The following is a 25,572-nucleotide window of genomic DNA, read 5'->3' as shown; positions in this document are numbered from 1 at the left end:
AAACCGCTCCCTGGGAAACCAGCTGGGGCCAGTGGCACTCGCTGAATGTGGCCCCAAACCCTGGCCAGAGCTGGAAGGGCCAAACTGGCTAGAAGCCAGACCAGGAGCCCCTCCCTCCTGCAGTGACTCTCCAGCGCCCTCTGTTGACAAAGCTTAACTCCGTGGGTGTATTTGAAGCTGAGAGGCGGTACATAGATAATGGACACAGGAGGAAGGAGACGTTTGAAGGCTGGCCTCTCCCACACAGGGGTTCCGCAAGCTGGGGTCACAGATGTAGTAACTGTACGAACAGGGTCTCGGACACAGAAACCCTCCAGGACAGGGCCTCAGCAGTGAGACACGCTCAAGGGTACTGTCTTGAATACAGCAACCCTCAGGGATGGAGTCTTGCACTGAGGGAGCCCAGCCCATGAGACTTAGCTAGTTAGGGTCTCAAACATTTCAAATCCTGCTGAGACCCTGGCGCTGGGCTCTTGCCAGAAGATCACCCCAGGGCCCTAGTCTTGGGCACAGAGGCCTCCAGGACCTAGAGAAATTGGAGACCAATTTCTCTCAAATGTGGAGACGTCCAGGGGGCTGAGGTCTCAGGCATGGGGGACCCTGAGGCCTAGATCTTTTTTTTTTTTTTTTTTTTTTTTTGAGCTAAGGTCTCACTCCGTGGCCCAGGCTAGAGTGTAGTGTAGCTTACTGCAGCCTCGATTTCCTGGGCTCAAACAATCCTCCCGCCTCAGCCTCCCGACTAGTGGGGGACTACAGGCACACACCACCATGCCTGGCTAATTTATTAATCTTTCTGTAGAAATGGGATCTTACTATGTTGCCCAGGCTGGTCTCAAACTCCAGGGCTCAAGCGATCCTCCCACCTCAGCCTCTTAAAGTGCTGGGATTACAGGCCTGAGCCACCACACCTGGCCTGGGGCCCAGGTCTTGAACACAGAGAACCCTGGGGCTGGGATCTCAGACGTGAATGCTCTCAGGGCTGGCATCGCAGACACAAGGACCCCTGGGGCACAGATCTCAACTGGGGTCAAGTGCACCTTTTCTCTAAAGGGCTAGATGGTAAATGTTTAAGCTAGCAGGCTATACCTTCTGGATCACAACTACTCACTCTGCCACTGTGGTGTGAAAGCAGCCGTAGCCTATGTAAGTGAAGAGGGTGAGGTTCCTATAAAACTTAAAATACAAGAACAGGGTGAAATCTCAAGCAAGGGCAGCATGGAAAGTGCACCTTAAACAGACCCAGAGCCTTGGTTTTTGCCTTGGTCTTAGGTGCGTGGACTCCAGGATCTCAGTCTCACACAGCAAATGGCAGGGCCTCAGTCTCAGAGGCAGGGGAACTCTAGGTACTGGGTCTTGGCTGTACAGACCTCTGGGGCCCAGGTCTCAGGTATGGGACCTTTGACAGCCGAGACTTAGACACAGTCCACCATGGGGCCTCAGTGTCAGATGTGTGGGACTCCCAGGGGCTGGTCTTGAAAATAGCAGGCTGGATATCATGGCTCATGCCTGTAATTCCAACACTCTGGGAGGCCAAGGTTGGCTGACCACTTGACGTCAGAAGCCCGAAACCAGCCTGGCCAACATGGTGAAATCCTGTCTCTACTAAAAATACAAAAATCAGCCAAGCATGCTGGTGGGCACCTATAATCCCAGCCACTCAGGAGGCTGAGTCAGGAGAATCACTGGAGCCCAGGAGGCAGAGATTGCAGTGTGCCGAGATTGCACCATTGCTCTCCAGCCTGGGTGACAGAGAAAGACTCCATCTCAAAAAACCAATAAAACAAAAGAAAATATAAAAGCAAACTATAGGAAGTGGGTGCTAGACATGAGGACTCTGGAATGTGGTCTTGCCTGCAGTAACCCTCAGATCCCTGGCACAGACTGGGGTAGATGTGGAGGGAGTGGCCATGCTTTACAATGGGCAGCCCCTCAAGGTCCTCCTCCCTCTTCTGTCCGCAGACCCGTGCCACGGCGTGACATGCCGGCCACAGGAGACATGCAAGGAGCAGGGTGGCCAGGGCGTGTGCCTGCCCAACTATGAGGCCACGTGCTGGCTGTGGGGCGACCCACACTACCACTCCTTCGATGGCCGGAAGTTTGACTTCCAGGGCACCTGTAACTATGTGCTGGCAACAACTGGCTGCCCGGGGGTCAGCACCCAGGGCCTGACACCCTTCACCGTCACCACCAAGAACGAGAACCGGGGCAACCCTGCTGTGTCCTACGTGAGAGTCGTCACCGTGGCTGCCCTCGGCACCAACATCTCCATCCACAAGGATGAGATCGGCAAAGTCCGGGTATGTGTGGCAGGATGGTCCCCTGAGGTCCCCAGGAGGGCAGGAGGGATGCTGACGACCATAGTTAGCAGCTCAAGGCTCTTTGTCTTCACCTGGGCCTGAAACAAACTGTCAACAAAAAGAATAATTGCAGCAAAAATATCACCCTGTTACTGGGAATTAAATGAGCCTAGCCCCTTGCAAAGGGCTTTAACATGGACCTCAGCATTTGCCTTTTTTATAGACCTGGGTTTCAATCCAGCCTCTCCTCCTTATGAGCTATGTGATGCTGGGCAGTTCACTTGGTAGGCCTCAGTTTCCTCATCTGTGAAGTGGGCATCGTATCAGGGCCTCCTCCACAGCAAGGCGGTGCATGTCACATGCTGAGTTCAGAGTCTAGTCCAGGTGAACAGTCGTTTGAGTGTCTGTGAGGGAACAAGTGAGAGGCCCAGAGTCCAGGACACAGAGAGAAATACAGGGAGATCGGGCCAGGTGCGGTGGCTTACGCCTGTAATCCCAGCACTCTGGGAGGCTGAGGCGAGTGGATCACCTGAGGTTAGTAGTTCGAGACCAGCCTGGCCAATATGGTGAAACCCCCATCTCTACTAAAAATACAAAAATTAGCTGGGTGTGGTGGTGCTACTGTAATCCCAGCTACTCTGGAAACTGAGGCAGGAGAATCACTTGAACCTGGGAGGTGGAGGTTACAAGAGCCAAGATTTCCACACTGTACTACAGCCTGGGTGACAGAGTGAGGATCTGTCTCAAAAAAAAGAAAGAAAGAAAGAAAGAAATATAGGGAGATATGTAGGGAGATCAGAGGAGACAGATGGGCTATCCTTTCTGCCCAGGGAAATGGAGATAGAGCTTAATGGTAGCTCACAGAGAGAAAATGAGGGATGGAACAGAGTAGGCACTGGATAAATGATGGTGAGTGAGTGGAAGAGACACACAGAGAATGAGGGTAGGAGGGAGAAAGGGAAGAGGAGGGAGAGATAGACAGAGAGACAGAGAGACAGAGGAGGGAGATAGAGATCAAGGGAGAAGATCTAGAAAAAGTAAAGTGAGGTTTCATTCCCCAAGACCTGGGCTAGAACAACTGTCCACAGTGTGTCAGATGACAATCCAACTATCGGGGAAAGGCCTTGGCCTCTCCCAGCCCCCGGTGGGATGAGAGAGAGGGAGGCAGAGGGCCAGAGCTGGGGCTGTAAAACCTCCAGTGACCCATTTGCCTTCCTTCCATCCCCCAGGTGAACGGTGTGCTCACAGCCTTGCCTGTCTCCGTGGCCGACGGGCGGATTTCAGTGACCCAGGGTGCATCGAAGGCACTGCTGGTGGCTGACTTTGGACTGCAAGTGAGCTATGACTGGAACTGGCGGGTAGACGTGACGCTGCCCAGCAGCTATCATGGCGCAGTGTGCGGGCTCTGCGGTAACATGGACCGCAACCCCAACAATGACCAGGTCTTCCCTAATGGCACACTGGCTCCCTCCATACCCATCTGGGGCGGCAGCTGGCGAGCCCCAGGCTGGGACCCACTGTGTTGGGACGAATGTCGGGGGTCCTGCCCAACGTGCCCTGAGGACCGGTTGGAGCAGTACGAGGGCCCTGGCTTCTGCGGACCCCTGGCCCCTGGCACAGGGGGCCCCTTCACCACCTGCCATGCTCATGTGCCACCTGAGAGCTTCTTCAAGGGCTGTGTTCTGGACGTCTGCATGGGTGGTGGGGACCATGACATTCTTTGCAAGGCACTGGCTTCCTACGTGGCCGCCTGCCAGGCCGCTGGGATTGTCATCGAAGACTGGCGGGCACAGGTTGGCTGTGGTGAGTGTTGGGGGAGCAGAGGCGGGGCGGGGGGCGGGGTCCCATCTCTTCGGGGCTGGTTTGGTTTCACTCTGGTCCTTCTGGGTCTCTTTGTTTTCTTTTCTCTCTGTTTGTCTCTCTGTCTCTTGGTGCTCATCTCTGGGCCTCGCTTTGCTTGTGTCTATCTGTCTGTTTCTCATTCTCTAGCTCCCTCAGTTTCTGCTTGGGTCTCCTGGTGTCTCACTCTCTCCCATTTCTTTCTCTGTGTCCTCTCTCTGTGTCTTGTTTTCTGTCTCTCCCTTTTTCTGTCTGCTCCCTAGTATCTCTGTCTCCTCCCACCCTGTCCTGGGACCCCACCCCTAACATCCTTCTCTCTATTTCTCTCCTTCCTGCTCCTTCGTCTGCCCACAGAGATCACCTGCCCAGAAAACAGCCACTATGAGGTCTGTGGCCCACCCTGCCCGGCCAGCTGTCCATCCCCTGCACCCCTTACGACCCCAGCCGTATGCGAGGGTCCCTGTGTGGAAGGCTGCCAGTGCGACGCGGGTTTCGTGCTAAGTGCTGACCGCTGTGTTTCCCTCAACAATGGCTGCGGCTGCTGGGCCAATGGCACCTACCACGAGGCGGGCAGTGAGTTTTGGGCTGATGGCACCTGCTCCCAGAGGTGCCGCTGTGGGCCTGGGGATGGCTCGCTGGTCTGCACACCTGCCAGCTGTGGGCTGGGTGAAGTGTGTGGCCTCCTGCCATCCGGCCAGCACGGCTGCCAGCCCGTCAGCACAGCTGAGTGCCAGGCGTGGGGTGACCCCCATTACGTCACTCTGGATGGGCACCGATTCGATTTCCAAGGCACCTGCGAGTACCTGCTGAGTGCACCCTGCCACGGACCACCCTTGGGGGCTGAGAACTTCACTGTTACTGTAGCCAATGAGCACCGGGGCAGCCAGGCTGTCAGCTACACCCGCAGTGTCACCCTGCAAATCTACAACCACAGCCTGACACTGAGTGCCCGCTGGCCCCGGAAGCTACAGGTGAGGAGGGCTGTGGGCCAGACAGGAGCAAGTGCCAGCTCTGGGGTTGCCTGAGATGGTAAGGGCTTCACCATTCCCCTGGGCACCTTTCACAGCTTAGCTGGGGCATGATGGAAGGGTCAGAGTGTAGGCCTAGGAGCCTGATGGCTTGGCACAGCGGCTTCTTCCTCTCTGAGCCTAGTGTATTCCTCTGTAAACTGGTCTAAGAAAAGTACCTGTTTTTGAGAAGGATGAGGAGTCAGTGACATGAGCCTATAGAGGCTCTTTGTTTTTTCTTTTGTGTTTTTCTTTCTTGCTTTTCTTTCTTTCTTTTTTTTCTTAGCCTGACTCTGTTGCCCAGGCTGGAGTGCAGTGACAGGATTAGGGCTCACTGTAGCCTGGAACTGCTGGGCTCAATCCATCCTCTCGCCTTGGCCTCCGCCTCCCAAGTGGCTGGGACTAAAGGCGCACGCCACCACGCTGGCTAATTTTTCATTTTTTTTGTAGAGATGGGGGTCTCACTATGTTGCCGAGGCGGGTCTGAACTTCTGACCTCAAGTGATCCTCCCATCTCGTCCTTACAAAGTACTGGGATTGCAGGCTTTGCCACCACGTCCGGCCTATAGATGCTCATTATTATTTTCAGAGGGGAGGTGACATGCTCTGGGTCCCACAGCTAGTAGGTGGTGGGGCCAGGATTCAAACCCGTGTTTTCTCCACTCACCGCGCCCCATCACCCCGCCGCCACCCCCCGCCCGCAGGTCGACGGCGTGTTCGTGGCTCTGCCTTTCCAGCTGGACTCGCTCCTGCACGCACACCTGAGCGGCACCGACGTGGTGGTGACCACAACCTCAGGGCTCTCGCTGGCTTTCGATGGGGACAGCTTCGTGCGCCTGCGCGTGCCGGCGGCGTACGCGGGCTCTCTCTGTGGCTTATGCGGGAACTACAACCAGGACCCCGCAGACGACCTGAAGGCTGTGGGCGGGAAGCCCGCGGGATGGCAGGTGGGCGGCGCCCAGGGCTGCGGGGAATGTGTGTCCAAGCCATGCCCGTCGCCGTGCACCCCAGAGCAGCAGGAGTCCTTCGGCGGCCCGGACGCGTGCGGCGTGATCTCCGCCACCGACGGCCCGCTGGCGCCCTGCCACGGCCTTGTGCCGCCCGCGCAGTACTTCCAGGGCTGCTTGCTGGACGCCTGCCAAGTTCAGGGCCATCCTGGAGGCCTCTGTCCTGCAGTGGCCACCTACGTGGCAGCCTGTCAGGCCGCTGGGGCCCAGCTCCGCGAGTGGAGGCGGCCGGACTTCTGTCGTGAGTACTGCTCCATGCATGGTCCACATGGTCGGGTCTCTCCCTGTCCTTCCCTGGACTGTAGGACAGCAGCCCCTTCCTCCTCCATGGGGCTCAGGGGCCACTTTCCTTCCTCTGAGCTTGGTATCTCCTGTCAGGAAACACCTTGGCACTCACACACTGAAATGCCCCAAGAAAGGTACTGCAGTGAGAGAGAGTTAGAAACACCTAGTCAGAGTGTGGGCGTGGTGGCTCACGCCTGTAATCCCAGCACTTTGGGAGGCCGAGGCAGGTGGATCACCTGAGGTCAGGAAGTTGAGACTAGCCCGGTCAACATGGTGAAATCCCCATCCCTACTAAAAATACAAAATTTATCTGGGCGTGGTGCTGGGCACCTGTAATCCCAGCTAATCAGGAGGCTGAGGCACTTGAACCCAGGAGGCAGAGGTGGCAGTGAGCCATGATGTGACACTGCATTCCAGCCTGGGCAACAGAGTGAGACACCACCTCAAAAAAAAAAAAAGAAAGAAAGAAAAAAAGAAAAGAAACACCTAGTCAGAAACCTGGGGTCCAGGACACTGTTGGGGATTGGTGATCCATGCTCTCAGATATCCAAGGCATGTAGATTGGGATGGCTGACCCTGCCTCAGTCACACAGCAAGGTACCCCTGGTTAGGAAGACCTAGTGAGTTTCAGCTGGTCAGAGGCTCTTGGTCTGTTGCACACACTGAAATACACCTAGTCACATAGAATAAGTCACATACCTTCAGTGGTATCTGCTCAGATTTTGTACTGAGACTAACTGGTTAGATACACTCAGATAGAATCAGGACTCTTACATAGCCCTGGGCAGATCCACACAGATGCATGATTAGATAGTCCTAGGTGGTTCCCTTCAGGCAAGGTCTCCTGGTCACTTGTATCCTGCCAACTTTACCCAGGCACACCCTGAGACAGACCATGTCAGAAGGACTCTGGGAGATGCTCCAGGTCAGACACCCACAGCTGGGTGCCCTCAGGCAGAGTCATACCCTGAGATACATGTGGCCCCATACCCCAGTCACATTCACACCCTGAGATAAACATCGTCTGTTCTGATCTTGAATATCCCAAACACATATAAGTGATCCATTTCACCCAGGTAAGACTGAATTACATAGTGAGACCCCATCTCTACAGAAAACTACTAATAAATTAGCCAGATGTGGTGGCTCATGCCTGTAGTCCCAGATACTCGGGGGGCTGAGGCAGGATGATCGCTTGAGCCCAGGAGGTGGAGGCTGCAGTAAGCGCGCCTCTGCACTCCAGCCTGGGTGAGATAGAGTGAGACCCTGTCTCAAAAAAATAAATAAATAAAAAATAAATAAATAAATAAATAAAAATCAGGCAAGCAGAGTCATTTGATCTTCAGAAATATTAGGTCAGGCTAACACATAACCTGGTCAGAGAGACCAGGGCATGTCCCCTCCCATTCCAGGTCCCACACTGAGTCCCCCAGTTAGATGTCCTGGATCACATGTGCATACACAGAGACACTCAAGTTGGCCTGAGCAGTTTTCCCACTCAGGACCTCCCCAGACCCCGACTCGAACACCTACCTGGCTCATGCCCACCTTGTCCCCACAGCCTTGCAGTGCCCTGCCCACAGCCACTACGAGCTCTGCGGTGACTCCTGCCCTGTGAGCTGTCCGAGCCTCTCGGCACCCGAGGGCTGTGAGTCGGCCTGCCGTGAAGGCTGTGTCTGTGATGCTGGCTTCGTGCTCAGTGGTGACACCTGCGTACCCGTGGGCCAGTGTGGCTGCCTCCATGATGGCCGCTACTACCCACTGGGCGAAGTCTTCTACCCGGGCCCTGAGTGTGAGCGGCGCTGTGAGTGTGGGCCAGGTGGCCATGTCACCTGCCAGGAGGGCGCAGCCTGTGGGCCCCATGAGGAGTGCCGGTTAGAGGATGGTGTCCAGGCCTGTCATGCCACAGGCTGTGGCCGCTGCCTGGCCAACGGGGGCATCCACTACATCACCCTTGATGGCCGTGTCTACGACCTGCATGGCTCCTGCTCCTATGTCTTGGCCCAAGTCTGCCACCCAAAGCCTGGGGACGAGGACTTTTCCATCGTGCTTGAGAAGAATGCAGCTGGAGATCTCCAACGCCTCCTGGTTACTGTGACTGGCCAGGTTGTGAGCCTAGCTCAGGGGCAGCAGGTGAGTCCATGTGAGCCTGCCCTGGGGGTCTGAAGGCAACACAGCCCCATCTAGGGGGTTCTGAGGGAGACACAACCCCACCCTGTAGGTATGAGAGGGACATTCCTCTAACATGGGAACTCTGGTCCCTACCCTGGAAGGTCTGGTGAATGGTCCCACCGTGGGAGATTTTTGTGTTGTTTTGTGACAGGGTCTTGTTCTGTCACCCAGGCTGGAGTGTATTGGCGTGATCACAGCTCACTGCAGGCTCAACCTGCTGGGCTAAAGCAATCCTCCCACCTCCGCCCCCCATGCCTAGCTAATTTTTTATTTTTGGTAGAGATGAGGTCTTGCTGTCATGGCCAGGCTGGTCTCGAACTCCTGGGCTCAAGTGATCCACCTGTCTGGGACTCCCAAAGTGCTGGGATTACAGGTGTGAGTCACCACGCCAGGCCTGAGGCCCAAGAAGTTTAAGGGAAACATGACCTGATGTTAATGGGACTGAGGGAGATGCAGCTCTGGCCTGGGAGTGGGACAGGACAGCCTTGCCTGTGGTTCTGTGAGTTCCTGACCTACCCGACCCTTCCACCCAGGTCACCGTGGACGGCGAGGCTGTGGCCCTGCCTGTGGCTGTGGGCCGCGTGCGGGTGACCGCCGAGGGCCGAAACATGGTTCTGCAGACGACCAAGGGGCTGCGGCTTCTCTTTGATGGCGATGCCCACCTCCTCATGTCCATCCCCAGCCCCTTCCGTGGACGGCTCTGTGGCCTCTGTGGGAACTTCAATGGCAACTGGAGTGATGACTTTGTCCTGCCCAATGGCTCGGCAGCGTCCAGTGTGGAGACCTTTGGGGCTGCATGGCGGGCGCCCGGCTCCTCCAAGGGCTGTGGCGAGGGCTGCGGGCCCCAAGGCTGCCCGGTGTGCTTGGCAGAGGAGACTGCACCCTATGAGAGCAACGAGGCCTGCGGGCAGCTCCGGAACCCCCAGGGCCCCTTCGCGACCTGCCAGGCGGTGCTGAGTCCCTCTGAGTACTTCCGCCAATGCGTATACGACCTGTGCGCGCAAAAGGGTGACAAAGCCTTCCTGTGCCGCAGCCTGGCAGCCTACACGGCGGCCTGTCAGGCCGCTGGCGTGGCCGTGAAGCCCTGGAGGACAGACAGCTTCTGCCGTGAGTGTCCGTGGGTCCTTCGCAGGACTCTAGACCAGGTGTAGGGGCCCCTCCTGGCCCATTCCTTCTATTTGCATGTCGGAGTGGTTTCTCCCTGTAAAAGCGCTCCCTCCCCACCCCCTCCCACCCCACACCCACACAACTCCTTCTCCCGCGGCGTAGTCCACTGGCTTCCCTGCTATCCCTCTGACTGTTCCTTCTCAGCCTCCTGTCCGGGCCCACTCTCCTCAAACCTCAAATTCTCTTCTTCCCTAGTGCTCTATTCTGGACTCTTTCTGCAGTGACCTGAAAGGGAGAGTTGGATGGGTTGGGAGATCTGTGGCTCACACAGACCCTCCTTCTACCCCCGACAAGACCATATCCCCTCAGGTCCCCCCAAGACAAGGCTGCAGGCTATTAAACACCCCCCTAAACTAGGAGTGTACCTCTCATTCAATTCCCCATGGGAGGGACATCACCAGAGACTCTCAGGAAAAAGCAATGGCCCCTTCGGCTCCAGGTCAGAGCCAGGTCTCCCCTGGGCAGGACCTATACCCAGGGCGGTCGTCCACACCCGCGGCCTTAGATTTGTTCTCATTGTTGACCATGGACCTGGTCTGTCTGTCTCAAGCCCTGAACTCTCTCCTGACTGTCAGCCCAGTGATCCTGATTTCTGACTTCTGGCCTTCAGAACTGTGGGAGAATGAATTTCCCCTGTTTAAGCTACAAAGTCTGTGGTAATTGTTAGGGTGTCCAGGACACCTTCCCCTGGGTGTCCTTACCGTCCCTCTTACCTGCTGTGTTCCCAGATAAAATCAGCATTTCACCCCCAGCCTAATGCTCCTTCCCCAAACCTGGTGGGCATTGCAGAACAGCCACACCTCCACCAATTGCTTAGCCAGAGACCAGGGACTTACCACAGATACTTCCCTTGGGTCCATATAGCCCCTGTCCCAACTCTGACCCCTCTGCCTGTGCCCCCCTATCCCAGCCCTGACCCCTTTGCCTGTGCCCCCCACACCCTGGCCCTGACCCCTCTGCCTGTGCCCCCTACCCGGCCCTGACCCCTCTGCCTGTGCCCCCTACCCCGGCCCTCAACCCTCTGTGTGTGCCCTCCCCATCCCGGCCCTGACCCCTCTGCCTTTGCCCCCCCACCCCAGCCCTGACCCCTTTGCTTGTGCCCCCAACCCCAGCCCTCAACCCTCTGTCTGTGCCCTCCCCATCCTGGCGCTGACCCCTCTGCCTGTGTGCCCCCACTCTGGCCCCGACCTCTTTGCCTGTGCCCCCGACCCTGGTCCTGACCCCTCTGCCTGTGCCCCCTACCCTGGCCCTCAACCCTCTGTCTGTGCCCTCCCCATCCCAGCCCTGACCCTTCTGTCTGTAGCCCCCTACCCTGGCCCTGACCCCTCTGCCTGTGCCTCCCCATCCCAGCCCTGACCCTTCTGTCTGTAGCCCCCTACCCTGGCCCTGACCCCTCTGCCTTTGCCCCCTCATGCCTGCCCTGACCCCTCTGCCTGTGCCTCCCCACCCTGGCCCTGACCCCTCTGCCTGTGCCTCCCCACCCTGACCCTGACCTCTCTGTCTACACTCCCTGATGCAGCATGTTTACTTTGGGCTCTTCCTGTCTGTCCCACTGGAAGTGAGCTCTGTAGGACTGGGATTGAGACTTTTCTCAATATTTGTGTCCTCAGCACCGCCTAAAAGAGGGCTGGGTGTGCAGTAGGCCCCATTGGTTATCCAGGACCCTTTGGAGGTGTGACTCAGCCCTGCCTCCTCTCTCTGCAGCGCTCCAGTGCCCCGCCCACAGCCACTACTCCATCTGCACTCGCACCTGCCAGGGCTCCTGTGCGGCTCTCTCCGGCCTCACGGGCTGCACCACCCGCTGTTTTGAGGGCTGTGAGTGCGACGACCGCTTCCTGCTTTCCCAGGGTGTCTGCATCCCTGTCCAAGATTGTGGCTGCACCCATAATGGCCGATACTTGCCGGTGAGTAGGGGCTTGAGGTGGGCAGAGAGGGTAGAAGAGCTTGAGAGAGACCCAGAGATTCTGTGCTGACCTCTTCAAGGCTGGGGACAGAGGAGGTACCACCATATCCCAGCTGTGTGACTTGATGCAAGCAACCTCCCCCTATTAGTCTCCTGCAGCTTCTGTAACCAATTACCACAGACATGGTAGCTTAAACAGGAGAAATTCATTCTCCCACAGTTCTGAAGGCCAAAAGTCAGAAATCAGGAATACTGGGCTGACATCAAGGTGTTGGCAAGGTGGCACTCCCTCCAGAGAAATCTAGGGGAGGCCATGCCCAGTGGCTCATACTTGCAGTCCCAGCCCTTTGGGAGGCCAAGGCAGGAGGATCACTTGAGCCCAGGAATTCAAAACCAGCTTGGGCAACATAATGAGACCCCATCTCTACAATTGTTTTTTTAATTAGCTGGGCATGGTGGTGCACACCTATAGTCCCAGCTACTCAAGAGGCTGAGGTGGGACAATGGCGTGAGCCCAGGAGTTGGAGGCTGCAGTGAGCTATGATCACGCTGCCGCACTCCAGCCTGGGTGACAGAGCAAGACCTTACCTCTAAAGAAAAAAGGAAAAGAGCCACGCACGGTGGCTCACACCTGTAATCCCAGCACTTTGGGAGACTGAGGCGGGCGGATCACGAGGTCAGAAGTTCAAGACCAGCCTGACCACCATGGTGAAACCCTGTCTGTACTGAAAATACAAAAATTAGCCGGGCATGGTGGTGCGTGCCTGTAATCCCAGCTACTCAGGAGGCTGAGGCAGGAGAATCACTTGAACCCAGGAGGCGGAGGTGGCAGTGAGCCGAGATGGCGCCACTACACTCCAGCCTGGGTGACAGACCGAGACTCCATGTCAAAAAAAAAAAAAAAAAAAGAAAAGAAAAGAAAAGAAAAAAGAAATCTAGGGGAAAATCTGTTCGTTGCCTCTTCCAGTTGCTGGTTGCTGCAGGTTTTCCTTCGTTGTGGCCACATCACGCCAACCTCTGCCTCCTCTTCTGAGTGTGTCATAACATCTCCCTCTGCTTCCCTCTTATAAGGATACACGTGATTGCATCTAAGGCTCACTCAGATAATCCAGGAGAAATTTTCCATCTTCAGATCCTTAATTCAATCACATCTGCAAACACACTTTTCCCATATAAGGTGACATTTACTCATTACAGGGATTAGGACCTGATATCTTGGGGCGGGGGCATCATTTGGCCCCTCCTTGAACTGCATTTTCTTCACCTGTAAAATGGGACTAATCACCATCTTTGTACCATAGGTGTCTGAGGATCAGGCCCGATTATACAGGAAAGATACCCACTGAGCACTGGGCCTTGCCCTGCATGTTCATCGCACTCAGTAAAAAGAAAGAGCAGTTTACAGCGGGGTGCAGTGGCTCACACCTGTAATCCCAGCACTTTAGGAGGCCAAGGCGGGCGGATCAAAAAGTCAGGAGTTTGAGACCAGCCTGGCCAATATGGTGAAACCCCGTCTCTACTAAAAATACAAAAATTAGCTGGGTGTGGTGGTGGACACCTGTAGTCCTAGCTACTCGGGAGGCTGAGGCAGGAGAATCCCTTGAACCCAGGAAGTGGAAGTTGCAGCGAGCCGAGATTGTGCCACAGCACTGTAGCGTGAGCAACAGACCGAGACTCCATGTCAAAAAGAAAAAAAAAGAAATAGCAGTTTACAACAGTGCAAATAGGTAGCCCAGCTAATAATTGTTTAATAATATGAATTAAATTGAAGAATTGATTTATTCTTGTTAATAGTTTTTTTTGAGCTCTTACTATGCACCATGTTTGTTATGGGTGTTATTATTTATTTCTTTATTTATTGAGATAGGATTGCACTCTGTCTTTCAGGCAGGAGTGCGGTGGCATGATCACGGCTTACTACAGCCTCAAACTCCTGGGCTCAAGCGATCTTTCTGTCTCAGCTTCCTGAGTAGCTGGGACCACAGGCTCACACTGCCATCCCTGGCTAACTATTTAATTTTTATGTAGAAATGGGATCTCGCTATGTTGTCCAGGCTGGTCTCAAACTCCTGGGCTCAAGCAATCCTCCTGCCTTGGCCTCCTAAAGTGCTGGGATTACAGGGATGAGCCACCTCTCCCGGCCATGTTCTGGATGTTAATTCATTTAATAATCACAACAATCTTATGCAATAGATACTATGACTATTTTCCCCATTTTACAGATGAAGAAATTGTGACATAGAGAAGTCAGCCCGAGGCTAGCCATTAACATGCAGCACTAACTTGCATTGCTTGCAAATGGAGCCAAATTTTGCTCTTTCCTTGAGGTCTCACTGCCTACTGGAAGCCATCCTTGATCCCCTAGGCTGGGTTAGGTGCCTCCTCTGAACCCCTCAGCTCCCTATGCTTCCCCATCTCTGCCCTGACCCCTCTGCCTGTGCCCGAAGTCTTGGATTTGTGAGTCTGGCCTTCATGGGAGAGGTCTGGCCTAGAGATGTGGAAATCATCATTGTAGAGATGGCATTTATTTTGTTAATTACATTTCTTCATTTCTTACCTGTATCAGTTAGCTTTTGCTGGGTTACAGATCACTCCAAAACGCTGTGGCTTAAAACAATTATTCATTTAGTTTGCAATTTTGTGACTGCAGTTTAGGCTGGACTTGGCTGGGTGGTTCTTCTGCTATCCTCTGGGCTTACTCATGTATAATATCTGTAGTCAGCTGGTGGGTCAGCTGAAGGCTGCCTGGTCTAGGGTGGCCTGAGCTGGAAGAGTTATCTATGTTCCATGGGGTCACTCATCTTCTAGGGAGCTAGCCCAGGCTTGTTCTCATGGTGGCTGGGCAGGATTCTGTGTATGTGAGAGAGAGAGAAGGAAAGAGAAGCTGTGAGGTCTCTTAAGGTCTAGGCTTAAACCTGTTACAACATTGCTTCTTCTGTGTTTCATTGACCTAAATATAGTCTTACGGCCAACCCAGATTCATAGGGAGGGGGAAATAAACTCTATTTCTTAATGGGAGTCTGTAAAGTCACTCTGCATGGATACAGAGGGTTCAAGCAGTGTGGCCATTTTTGCGATCCATCCCACCACCATAACCTGGCCCCTTTCTGTGCACAGGTAAACTCCTCCCTGCTGACCTCAGACTGCAGCGAGCGCTGTTCCTGTTCCTCAAGCTCCGGCCTGACATGCCAGGCAGCTGGCTGCCCACCAGGCCGTGTATGTGAGGTCAAGGCTGAAGCCCGGAACTGCTGGGCCACCCGTGGTCTCTGTGTCCTGTCTGTGGGTGCCAACCTCACCACCTTTGATGGGGCCCATGGTGCCACCACCTCTCCTGGTGTCTATGAGCTCTCTTCCCGCTGCCCAGGACTACAGAATACCATCCCCTGGTACCGTGTAGTTGCCGAAGTCCAGATCTGCCATGGCAAAACGGAGGCTGTGGGCCAGGTCCACATCTTCTTCCAGGATGGGATTGTGACGTTGACTCCAAACAAGGGTGTGTGGGTAAGTTTGTGAGTAGGGGGTAGGGAATGTCTCCCTGGGCTTTCGCTCTTCTGATTACAGTGTCCCCACATTCCTGGCTTCCTTTCTGTCTTGCGATCTGTTTTCTTTATCCAGGTCTCTGCGGTTTAGTCTCTGGATTTGTATTTATCTCAATATTTCAAACTTGGTCCCTCTGTTCTGGCTGAGTTCTAGAGGAGCAAAAACATACTCAAGTAACTTAATAGTTTTGACATTAGTATGAATCAAGACTCTATGGGTTGCAAGTGACTTAAAACCAAATTCAAACTGCCTTAAGCAAAATTGAATTTATTAGTCCATGTAGCTAGAAAATCCCAGGATAGAGCCTCAGGAATGGCTGGATCTAGGTGCCCTGGCAATATTATCAGAAATTTGTACTTCCGTCTTTGAGACTTGCTATTTGCCAAATCAGCTTTGTTCTCAAACAGGCTTTCCACTTACAGGTGTAAAGACGACCTCCGCCCAGCTGCCCAGGCCTACACCCCACCAGCTTATCTACCTTAACAGAAAATGGTTCAATAAAAGACCCAGGATTATATCTCACTGAGCCAGTTTGGGTCACATGCCCACCCCTGGAGCCAATCACTGTGACTTTAGGGAGGAAGTTCCGTGATTGGTCAAGGCTGGGGGTGGGGGGTCACATAATGTGTCAGGGTTTCCCATAACCTGGTTCAGTGATTCACTAGGACTCACAGGACTCAGCATACAGTTGTACTTAGGGCTAAGATGTATCATAGGGAAAAGATACGAAGTGAAATTGACACAGGGAAAAGGTGCATCGCACAAAGTCCAGGGGAAATCATGTGCAAGCTTCCGAGAGTCCTTTCTTGGTAGAGTCACACAGGATGTGCTTAATTCCTCCAGCAACAAAGTTGTGATGAAACATGAAATGTCATCTGCCAGGGAAATTCATAGAGTCTCAGTGCCTGGGGTTTTGGTATCCACCTACCAAAATTCCAGACTCCTAGAAGGAAACTCCCAGAAGATGCTCAGCATCTTTGTTCATCACTGGACTATAAGCCGCAGGTAGGCAGGGATCCTGTCCATCTTGGTCACCAGTTTGTTCCCAGTACCCAGATCAGGGCATGGCACCTAGAGGGTACTCAGTAAAAGGTTGGTTTTGTGAATAAACTCAGCCCTGCTCCTTTTGTGCCAGGCCATGTGCTGGGTAAGAGAGATGACTCGGACTCAGTCGTTATACTTGGAAAGCTTGCACCCTACTGAGACTTTCCATCCACTAGTCTTCATCTGTCCTTCACTACACCCATCCTCCCTTTTCCCCTCCTTCCTTCCAGCATCTATTCTACCCCCTTCTCTTTTTCCTATTTCCTTCCTTCTAGTCTTTCTCCCTTCTTTCTTCCATCCACCCACCCATCCGTCCATCCACCCATCCACCCATCCATCCCTCCATCCATCCACCCACCCACCCACCCATCTGTCTTTTCAGATCTATCTACCTATCTCTCCAATCATCTGGCAGAGGAAAACTCAGATACAAAAGCATTTAGAGGGCTGGGCATGGTGGCTCATGCCTGTAATCCCAGCGCTTTGGGAGGCCGAGGTGGGCAGATCACTTGAAGTCAGGAGTTAGAGACCAGCCTGGCCAACATGGCAAAACCCTGTCACTACTAAAAATACAAAAATTAGCCGAGCATGGTGGCACATGCCTGTAGTCCCAGCTAAGGCAGGAGAATCACTTGAACCCGGGAGGCGGAGGTTGCAGTGAACTGAGATCGCGCTATTGCACTCCAGCCTGGGCGACAGAGCAAGACTCTATCTCAAAAAAAAAAACTAAAACCAAAACCAAAAAACAAAACAACAACAACAAAAAACAAACAAACAAAAGAAGGATTTACAAAAAAAAAAAAAAAAAGACAAGTCTTTTAAGGAAGTTTCTCTAGGGAATCTAACTTTAGAAGGGTTAATTCACCAACTAACATAGACAACAGTTATGTAAAGGAAAAACTCACAAAGTTACTGGATCTGCAGCCTATGATGAAGAAAAAGTAATTTTCTCACATGATTATTATATTTGCTAAAGTCATTACTTATCTTCAGACATCAGCATTGCAAAAATAAAGGATAACGTTGTTTTGGTTAGGGAACCAATAACTTACAGGATGTGCTCAAAGTTTGTTTTATTTTGCAAACTAGAACCAGGCTGAGCGAGGCAGATCACCTGAATCCAGGAGTTCAAGACCAGCCTAGACAACATAGTGAGACCCTATCTTTAGAAAAAAATACAAAAATTAGCCTGGTGTGGTGGCACACATCTGTAGTCCTGTAGTCTCAGCTACTCAGAAGGCTGAGGTGGGAGGATTGATTGAGTCTAGGAGGTCAGGGCTGCAGTGAGCTGTGATTGCACCACTGCACTCCAGCTGGGATGACAAAGCAAAACCCTATCTTAAAAAAAAAAGAAAAGAAAAGAAAAGAAAAAGAAAACTAGAACCATAAGGATGACCCTGGGGTTTGATTGTTTGTCCGTTTGTTTGCTTATCTGTCTGGTACAAAATGCTTCCCCCACCGACTTTGGGGTGTTGTGTAGATCCATGGGTACGTCTCTCCATCCCTCCACTCTCCATCCTTTTATCCGTCTATCCAGATCTCCAGCTATCTTCTCATGTATCCATTGCTCCAAATAGTGCAAACATCCAGGTCTTCATCTCTTTCAGCACCTGCCTCTTTGATTTAGCTCCATGAACTTATCTTGTTTGGGGTCTCCATCCTCCATCCTGGTAACACCCAGCTATTCTGTGGCTGTGGCCTCACCTCTGTGTTTGCTGGGCATCCCCCACCAGGTGAATGGTCTCCGAGTGGATCTCCCAGCTGAGAAGTTAGCATCTGTGTCCGTGAGTCGTACACCTGATGGCTCCCTGCTAGTCCGCCAGAAGGCAGGGGTCCAGGTGTGGCTTGGAGCCAATGGGAAGGTGGCTGTGATTGTCAGCGATGACCATGCTGGGAAACTGTGTGGGGCCTGTGGAAACTTCGATGGGGACCAGACCAATGATTGGCATGACTCCCAGGAGAAGCCAGCGATGGAGAAATGGAGAGCGCAGGACTTCTCCCCATGGTGAGGGATATAGTATGGAAACCAGGCTTCTTGGGGCAAAGGCACCTGGATCCTCATGGGATGAGGGCAGTCAGGGTGGGTGTTTAGTCTGCAAGCCGAGGTGCTAAATGTCTGTGTCTTGCAGTTATGGCTGATCAGTCATCCACCAGGAACGAAGATTTCCTGAAGAAGACCTGGTCCCTCTGGAGGTTGCAGTGGCTGAAGGATGCATCATGTGCTCCTGCCCTGCTCTACCGCTTTTCTGGGTCACAGAGGCCAAATGTGAGAGCATTAAATAAATATCTTAAGCTAAGCTGCATGTCATTGTGTCTGTCTCATGCCTTCTCATCCCTGACTTTCCTCCTGCACAGCAGGTATCAGGTGCCTGGGGAATCTGGCACGTGATGAATATTTACTGGGGGCTGGGAGGATGGATGGATGATTGCATGGGTGGATGAAGAGATGGGTGGGTGAATTGAGAAAATGGTGTGTGGGGAACTAGGAAGATGAGGCAATAGGTGATTAGAAGAGTGGATGGATGAGAAGATAAATGGCCAGGCACGGTGGCTCACGCTTGTAATCCCAGCACTTTGGGAGGCTGGGGCAAGAGGATTGCTTGAGCCTAGGGGTTTGAGATCAGCCTGGGCAACATAGTGAGACCCCATCACTACAAAAAATATAAACATTAGCTGGGCGTGGTGGCACGTGCCTGTATTCCCAGCTACTTGGGAGGCTGAGGTGGGAGGATGACTGGAGCCTGAGAGGTCGAGGCTGCAGTGAGCCATGATCATTCCACTGCACTTCAGCCTGGTCAACAGAGTGAGACCCTGTCTCAATAAAAAGAGAAGATAAATGATTGGATGGAGGGAAGGAGTGGAAAATGGAGAAAGATCAATAGATTCTGGCTTTATCATTTATAACCCTAGCAAGTTACTTAATTTCTCTCTGGATTAGTTTTCTCATCTTTAAAGTAGAGTTAATGATAGTACTTATAGAGCTGGAGTGAAGATTTAATGTGTTAATGCAACCAACAAGTAAAACACTGAAGTCTTTATTTCCTTTCAAATCTGTCCGCTTCCCATGAGGGTCTTCCCTACCTCCTTAAATAGCACAATTACCACCCAGTAAGTTCAGCAGCAAGAAAATAGGGGAATTATTATTATTATTATTATTATTATTATTATTATTTTTGAGATGGAGTCTCGCTCTGTCACGAGGCTGGAGTGCAGCAGCACAATCCTGGCTCACTGCAACCTCTGCCTCCCGGGTTCAAGCGATTCTCCTGCCTCAGCCTCCCAAGTAGCTGGGATTACAGGCGTGCACCACTACGCCCAGCTAATTTTTGTACTTTTAATAGAGACGGGGTTTCACCATGTTGGCCAGGATGGTCTTGATCTCTTGACCTTGTGATCCGCCCGCCTCGGCCTCCCAAAGTGCTGGGATTACCGGCGTGAGGCACCGCGCCCGGCCAGGGGAATTATTTTTTATTTCTTCCTCTCCTTTGTCCTCCACTCAGTTCCTTAACAAATCATGTTGAACTGTTTCAAAACATACCCAAGGCCCCATGGTGGCTCACGCCTGTAATCCCAGCATTTTGGGAGGCTCAGGTGGTCAGATCATGAGGTCAGGAGTTCAAGACCAGCCTGGCCAACATGGTGAAACCCTGTCTCTACTAAAAATACAAAAATTAGCCGGGCATGGTGACGGGTGCCTGTAATCACAGTTACTCAGGAGGCCGAGGCAGGAGAATTGCTTGAGCCTGGGAGGCGGAGGTTGCAGTGAGCCAAGATTGTGCCACTGCACTCCAGCCTGGGCAACAGAGCAAGATTCTATCTCGACAAAAAAAAAAACAAAAAACATACCTGAAATCTACCTTTCTTATTATGCCCACTGTCACTATCTGGTACAAGCCATTATCCTAACTTCTGTCAACAACATGGTAGCCTACTGTCCGCTCTTTCTCTTCTGTAATCCATTGTCACAGCTGCCATGACAATCTTCCTTAAAATAGAAACAGGTCACTTGGGGCCAGAAGTTCAAGACCAGCCGGGCAACATAACAAGACCTTGTCTCTACAAAAAATTTAAAAATTAGCCAAGCGTGGTGGTGCAGGCCTGTAGTCCCAGCTACTGAGGAGGCTGAGGTGGGAGGATTGCTTAAGCCCAGGAGTTTGAGGTTACAGTGAGCTATGATTGTGCCATGCATTCCAGCTTGGGTGACAGAGCAAGATCCTGTCCTTTAAAAAAATAATAATGATGATTATATATATAAATATATATATTATATAATATATATAATAATTATATACATTTATAATAAAGTCAAATTTCTTCACCTTGTCCTGTGAGGCCCCTGCCAACCTCTTGACTCATCTCCTATCACTATTCTCCCTGCCAAATATGATTTGGGAATGTGATCTTTCAATTTATTGAATGTGCCAAATTTTGCCACTTCAGTCCTTTATAATATGCTTGTCCCTCCATTCATGACATGACTGGCTTTTTCTCATCCTTCAATGTCATCTTCGATGTTAATAACTTAGGCCTTTCATGACCACCCCACCAAAAGTGGATCCCCTTCTGTCCCACCCTTTTGCTAAATTCCTTCTTAGCCTTTGTCACACTTTATAATTAATTTTGTTTGATTTTCTCTCCAATTAGAAATAACTTAAGGGCAGAGACAGTATCTGCTTCATTCACTACTTTATTTGCAGCTCCTAGCACAGTCTCTGTCACATAGTAGGTGCTCAGTACACCTACTGATGAATGAATAAATAAGTAAAAACAAACTTGCAGGAAAGCTTTGCAACAAACCTAACAAAGGATTAATATCCACAATATGCAAAGAGATCCTTCAATAAGAAAGACAAGAACCCAGTTAGAAAAAACTGGGTTGGCCAGGTGCGGTGGCTCACACCTGTAATCCCAGCACTTTGGGTGGCCGAGGCAGGCAGATTACCTGAGGTCAGGATTTCGAGACCAGCCTTGCCAGCATGGTGACACCCCCATTTCTACTAAAAAATACAAAAATTAGCTGGGCATGGTGGTATGTGCCTGTAATTCCAGCTACTCTGGAGGCTGAGGCAGGAGAATCCCTTGAACTTCGGGAGGCAGAGGTTGCAGTGAGCCAAGATCACACCACTGCACTCCAGCCTGGGCAGCAGAGCAAGACTGTCTCAAAAAAAAAAAAAAAAAAAAAGAAAAGAAAAACATGGGTTGAGGATATAAACAAGCAATTGGGAGGAATCTAAACATGTTGAATGCATACAATGTGTCATGTTCTTTGTGTACAGTATTTCTGAACTTCATAATTACTCTGTGAAACGGGAATAGACAAAGAAATAGGCTCAGTGAAGTTAAATAACTTGCCCAAGGGCAAACGGTTTGTAAATAATGGAGGCCAGATTTGAATCCAGATGTGTCCTCTACCATAGCCAGTGCTTTCTATTTAATTTTGCTGTCAACTATTGCTGGGGATCAATTTCCCTTCGAGAAAAAGAATTAAGAGGTCCTAAAAATAAAGAATAAAAAGCAACATTCCAGTAGAAAAATATGCAAACGATTGGAATAGTTCATAGAAAAGGAAATACAAATTGCCTTAAAACCTAAGGAGGTGGCTGGGCGCTGTGACTCATGCCTGTAATCCCAGCGCTTTGGAAGGCTGAGGTAGGCGGATTACCTGAGGTCACGAGTTCGAGACCAGCCTGCCCAACATGGTGAAAATACAAAAATTAGCCAAGCTCGCTGGCACACGCCTGTAATCTCAGCTACTCGGGAGGCTGAGGCAGGAGAATTGCTTGAGTCGGGGAGACAGAGGTTGCAGTGAGCCAAGATCGTGCCACTGCATTCCAGCCTGGGCAACAGAGCGAGACTCTGTCTCAACAACAAAAAACAAACAAACAAAACCTAAGAAATGTCCAATTCTGCTCATATAAAGAGAAATGCAAATTAAACTACCCTGCGATACTACTTCTCACCCATTAGCAAAGTCACAAAAATTAGACAATATAATTTATTGACAAGACTATGAGAAAAAGAACACTCTTCTGTGTTACCAGTGGGAATGCACAACGTGTAAGTCCAAGGTGTAAGGGACATTTGGCAGTGTCTAACAAGATTGCAGGTGCATTTAAAAAAAAATTTTTTTTTTTTTTGAGATGGAGTCCATTTTGTTAGCCAGGCTGGAGTGTGGTAGCGGGATCTCGACTCACTGCAACCTCCACCTCCCGGGTTCAAGCGATTCTCCTGCCTCAGCCTCCCAAGTACCTGGGATTACAGACATGCGCCACCATGCCCAGCTAATTTTGTATTTTTAGTAGAGACGGGGTTTCACCGTGTTGGCCAGGCTGGTCTTGAACTTCTGACCTCAAGTGATCCACCCGCCTCAGCCTCCCAAAGTGCCGGGATTACAGGCGTGAGCAGTCCCCCCGGCTCGGCTGCATTTATCTTTTGATCTGATCTCACTGCTAGGAATCCAACTTAAAGATACATTGGCAATAAAAGGATGTAAGCTGAGGCAGGAGAATAGTCTAGAGGCAGGAAACCTAAGGCTGATTTGCACTGACTTCCTAGAACGGAATCAAAAGGAAAATCCCAACTTTCCACACCCAAGCAACAAAAGGATCAGAGGCTACTCCCTTCGCAACCCCCAACCCCGGCGGGCTTCCCCTCCCCTCCCCTCCCCGCGTGGCCGATGAAAGATGGAAAGTGCCTCTGATTGGTAGTCTCCCACAACCAATCAGACTGGTCATGGGCCTAGTCTTCATTTGCATAGGGGTGTAACTCTGTAACTTCACTTCAGCCTCTGATTGGTCCCCTCCCGCGACCCATCAGACGTTTGCATAGGGTGTAACTTTGTACCTTCACTTCAGCCTCTGATTGGTTGCTTCCTGGTCTGTGGAGTGTGTCTGTTCAGCCTGCTCCCACCCTGTGGAGTGTACTTTTCATTTCAATAAATGTATGCTTTCTTGGCTTCATTCTTTTGTTGGTTGTTTCGTTGGTGCGTTTTGTCCAGTTCTTTGTTCAAAACGCCCAGAACCTGGACACCTTCCACCGGCAACGAGCCCAGGTTGTTCACTGCAACACTCTTTGTAAGGAAAAAAGACTGGAAACAACTAAGTCAATTTTCTATTGGTAGACTGGTTGACTAAACGACGTTTCATCTACACACCAGACTACTATCCAGATAAATGAAATATAAGAAAGATCTCTATAAGCTGTTCTGGGGTGATCTTCATAATATATTATGGAGTGAAGGAAGCAAGGTTAGAACAGTGTACACATGAAAAGACCCCTAAGAGTAGAGCCAAAAGGGGAATTTGGGGGTACTGGTCATGTTCTCTTTATTGACCTGAGTGTCGGTTATGTGGTTTCTTCCCTTTGTGATACTTCATAAAACCATAGTTACATGTACTTTTCTCTTAGCATGTTGTACTCCCCCCAAAAAAGATCTAAAGTAAATAAATTATAGCCTGGCATTTCTCATGCCTGTCTATATTCCCAGTGCTTTGGGAAGCCAGGTTGCATTGCTTGAGGCCAGGAGTTCGAGACCAGCCTAGGCAACATAGTGAGACCCTGTCTCTATGTAACAAATAAATAAATTATAATCTCTGAAGACTCTTGGCTAAAAAGCTTATATGTATGTGTGCGTGCAAGAGAGAGAACACACACCAAATGAAGGGACTTTGTTTTGATCCTGATTTAAACAAGCAGTAATTTTTTATTTATTTTTTAATTTTTGAGATGGAGTCTCACTCTGTCGCCCAGGCTAGAGTGCAATGGTGTGATCTCGGCTCACTGCAACCTCTGCCTCCCGGGTTAAAGTGATTCTCATGCGCCAACCTCCAGAGTAGCAGGGACTATAGGTGTGCGCCACCACACCTGGCTAATTTTTGTATTTTTAGTAGAGATGCGGTTTCACCATGTTGGCCAGCCTGGTCTCGAACTCCTGATCTCAAGTGATCTACCTGCCTTGGCCTCCCAAAGTGCTGGGATTATAGGCATGACAGCCACCATGCCTAGCCAGCAGTACTGTTTAAATCATTTTTTCTTTTTTTTTTTTTTTTTTTGAGATGGAAGTTTGCTCTTTTCACACAGGCTGGAGTGCAATAGTGTGATCTTGGCTCACTGCAACCTCTGCCTCCCAGGTTCAAGTGATTCTGCTGCCTCAGCCTCCCGAGTAGCTGGGATTACAGATGCCCGCCACCATGCCCAGCTTATTTTTGTATTTTTAGTAGAGATGGGATTTAACCACGTTAGCCCGGCTGGTCTCGAACTCCTGACCTCAGGTGATCCATTCCCCCCTCAGCCTCCCAAAGTACTGGGATTACAGGTGTAAGCCACCATGCCCAGCCTAAATCACATACTTTAAACCATTGAGGGAATATGGATATAGACTGGCTACTAGATTATAAAAAGGACTTCTTGTTAATTTTGTTAGGTGTGATAATGGAAGAAAATGTTCTCTTCTTTTTCTTAAGAGATGCATACTTAAGTACCTGGAAGTGAAATGGCATATTATCGAGGTTTGCTCTAAAATACTCCAGAAAAAAATAAAAAGATGGAAGGGCAATAGATAAAACAAGGCTGTTTTACGTGTTAATAGTTGTTGAGGCCAGGTGGCGAATAAATGGGGACTTCTCATATTCTCTACTTTTTGTGAAAAGTTTAAAATTTTGTTACATAAGTTAAAAAGAAAATTCATCAAGTCATCAAGGTCCTAGTCATAACAGCCTCCGCAAAGTTTTGCACACTTGGTTCTAATTTGAGTTTTCGCTGACAGGTGTACTCAATGCTAGCTCTTATGACCCTGCTGTGGACATTCCTTCATTCATTCAATACATGTGTTTTTGCCAGGCACGATGGCCCACACCATAATCCCAGCACTTTGGGAGGATGAGGTGGGAGGATCCCTTGAGTCCGGGAGTTTGAGACCAGCCCGGAAAACATCTCTACAAAATAAAAAATAAAATAAATCAATGAATAAATAAATGTGTTTGAGCACCTACTATTAAGTTTGAGATGTTTTGTGGTAGGTTGAAAAATGCCCCCACCCCCGCAAAGATATCAGATCCTAATCTCTTGAACCTGCAAATATTGCCTTATGTGGGTAAGTGGTCTTTGCAGGTGTGATTAAGCTAAGGCTCTTGAGACAGGGAGATTATCCTGGATTGGATTATCTGGGTGAGCCCTAAATGTAATTACTTGTATCCTTTTTCTTTTTTCTTTTTTTTTTTTTTTTTTGGAGATGGAGTTTAGCTCTTGTCACCCAGGCTGGAGTGCAATGGTGCGATCTCGGCTCACTGCAACCTCCACCTCCCAGGTTCAAG

The 25,572-nt window shown here is 50.9% G+C and overlaps 1 protein-coding gene across 4 annotated transcripts in view; it reads left to right on the top strand.

Annotated features, from left to right (window-relative positions):
- The window catches only part of FCGBP (Fc gamma binding protein), a 106,377-nt gene extending 87,813 nt beyond the window's left edge, over positions 1–18,564 (top strand). For 3 of the 4 annotated variants that reach the window (XM_055103614.2, XM_055103615.2, XM_063600265.1), the window contains 10 exons: positions 1,960–2,297; positions 3,527–4,100; positions 4,491–5,107; positions 5,848–6,391; positions 7,997–8,568; positions 9,141–9,714; positions 11,479–11,678; positions 14,795–15,178; positions 17,995–18,266; positions 18,391–18,564. In XM_055103614.2, the coding sequence (XP_054959589.2) occupies positions 1,960–2,297; positions 3,527–4,100; positions 4,491–5,107; positions 5,848–6,391; positions 7,997–8,568; positions 9,141–9,714; positions 11,479–11,678; positions 14,795–15,178; positions 17,995–18,266; positions 18,391–18,400 (4,085 nt within the window). In that variant the 3' untranslated portion in view covers positions 18,401–18,564. The remainder of the gene's footprint in view (positions 1–1,959; positions 2,298–3,526; positions 4,101–4,490; positions 5,108–5,847; positions 6,392–7,996; positions 8,569–9,140; positions 9,715–11,478; positions 11,679–14,794; positions 15,179–17,994; positions 18,267–18,390) is intronic. The other variant, XM_063600264.1, reaches the window with a different exon arrangement.
- Positions 18,565–25,572: the final 7,008 nt, after the last annotated feature.

The sequence above is a fragment of the Pan paniscus genome, chromosome 20, assembly GCF_029289425.2.
Source record: "Pan paniscus chromosome 20, NHGRI_mPanPan1-v2.0_pri, whole genome shotgun sequence".
NCBI lineage: Eukaryota > Metazoa > Chordata > Mammalia > Primates > Hominidae > Pan > Pan paniscus.
This window is presented reverse-complemented; position numbering and strand designations above follow the sequence as displayed.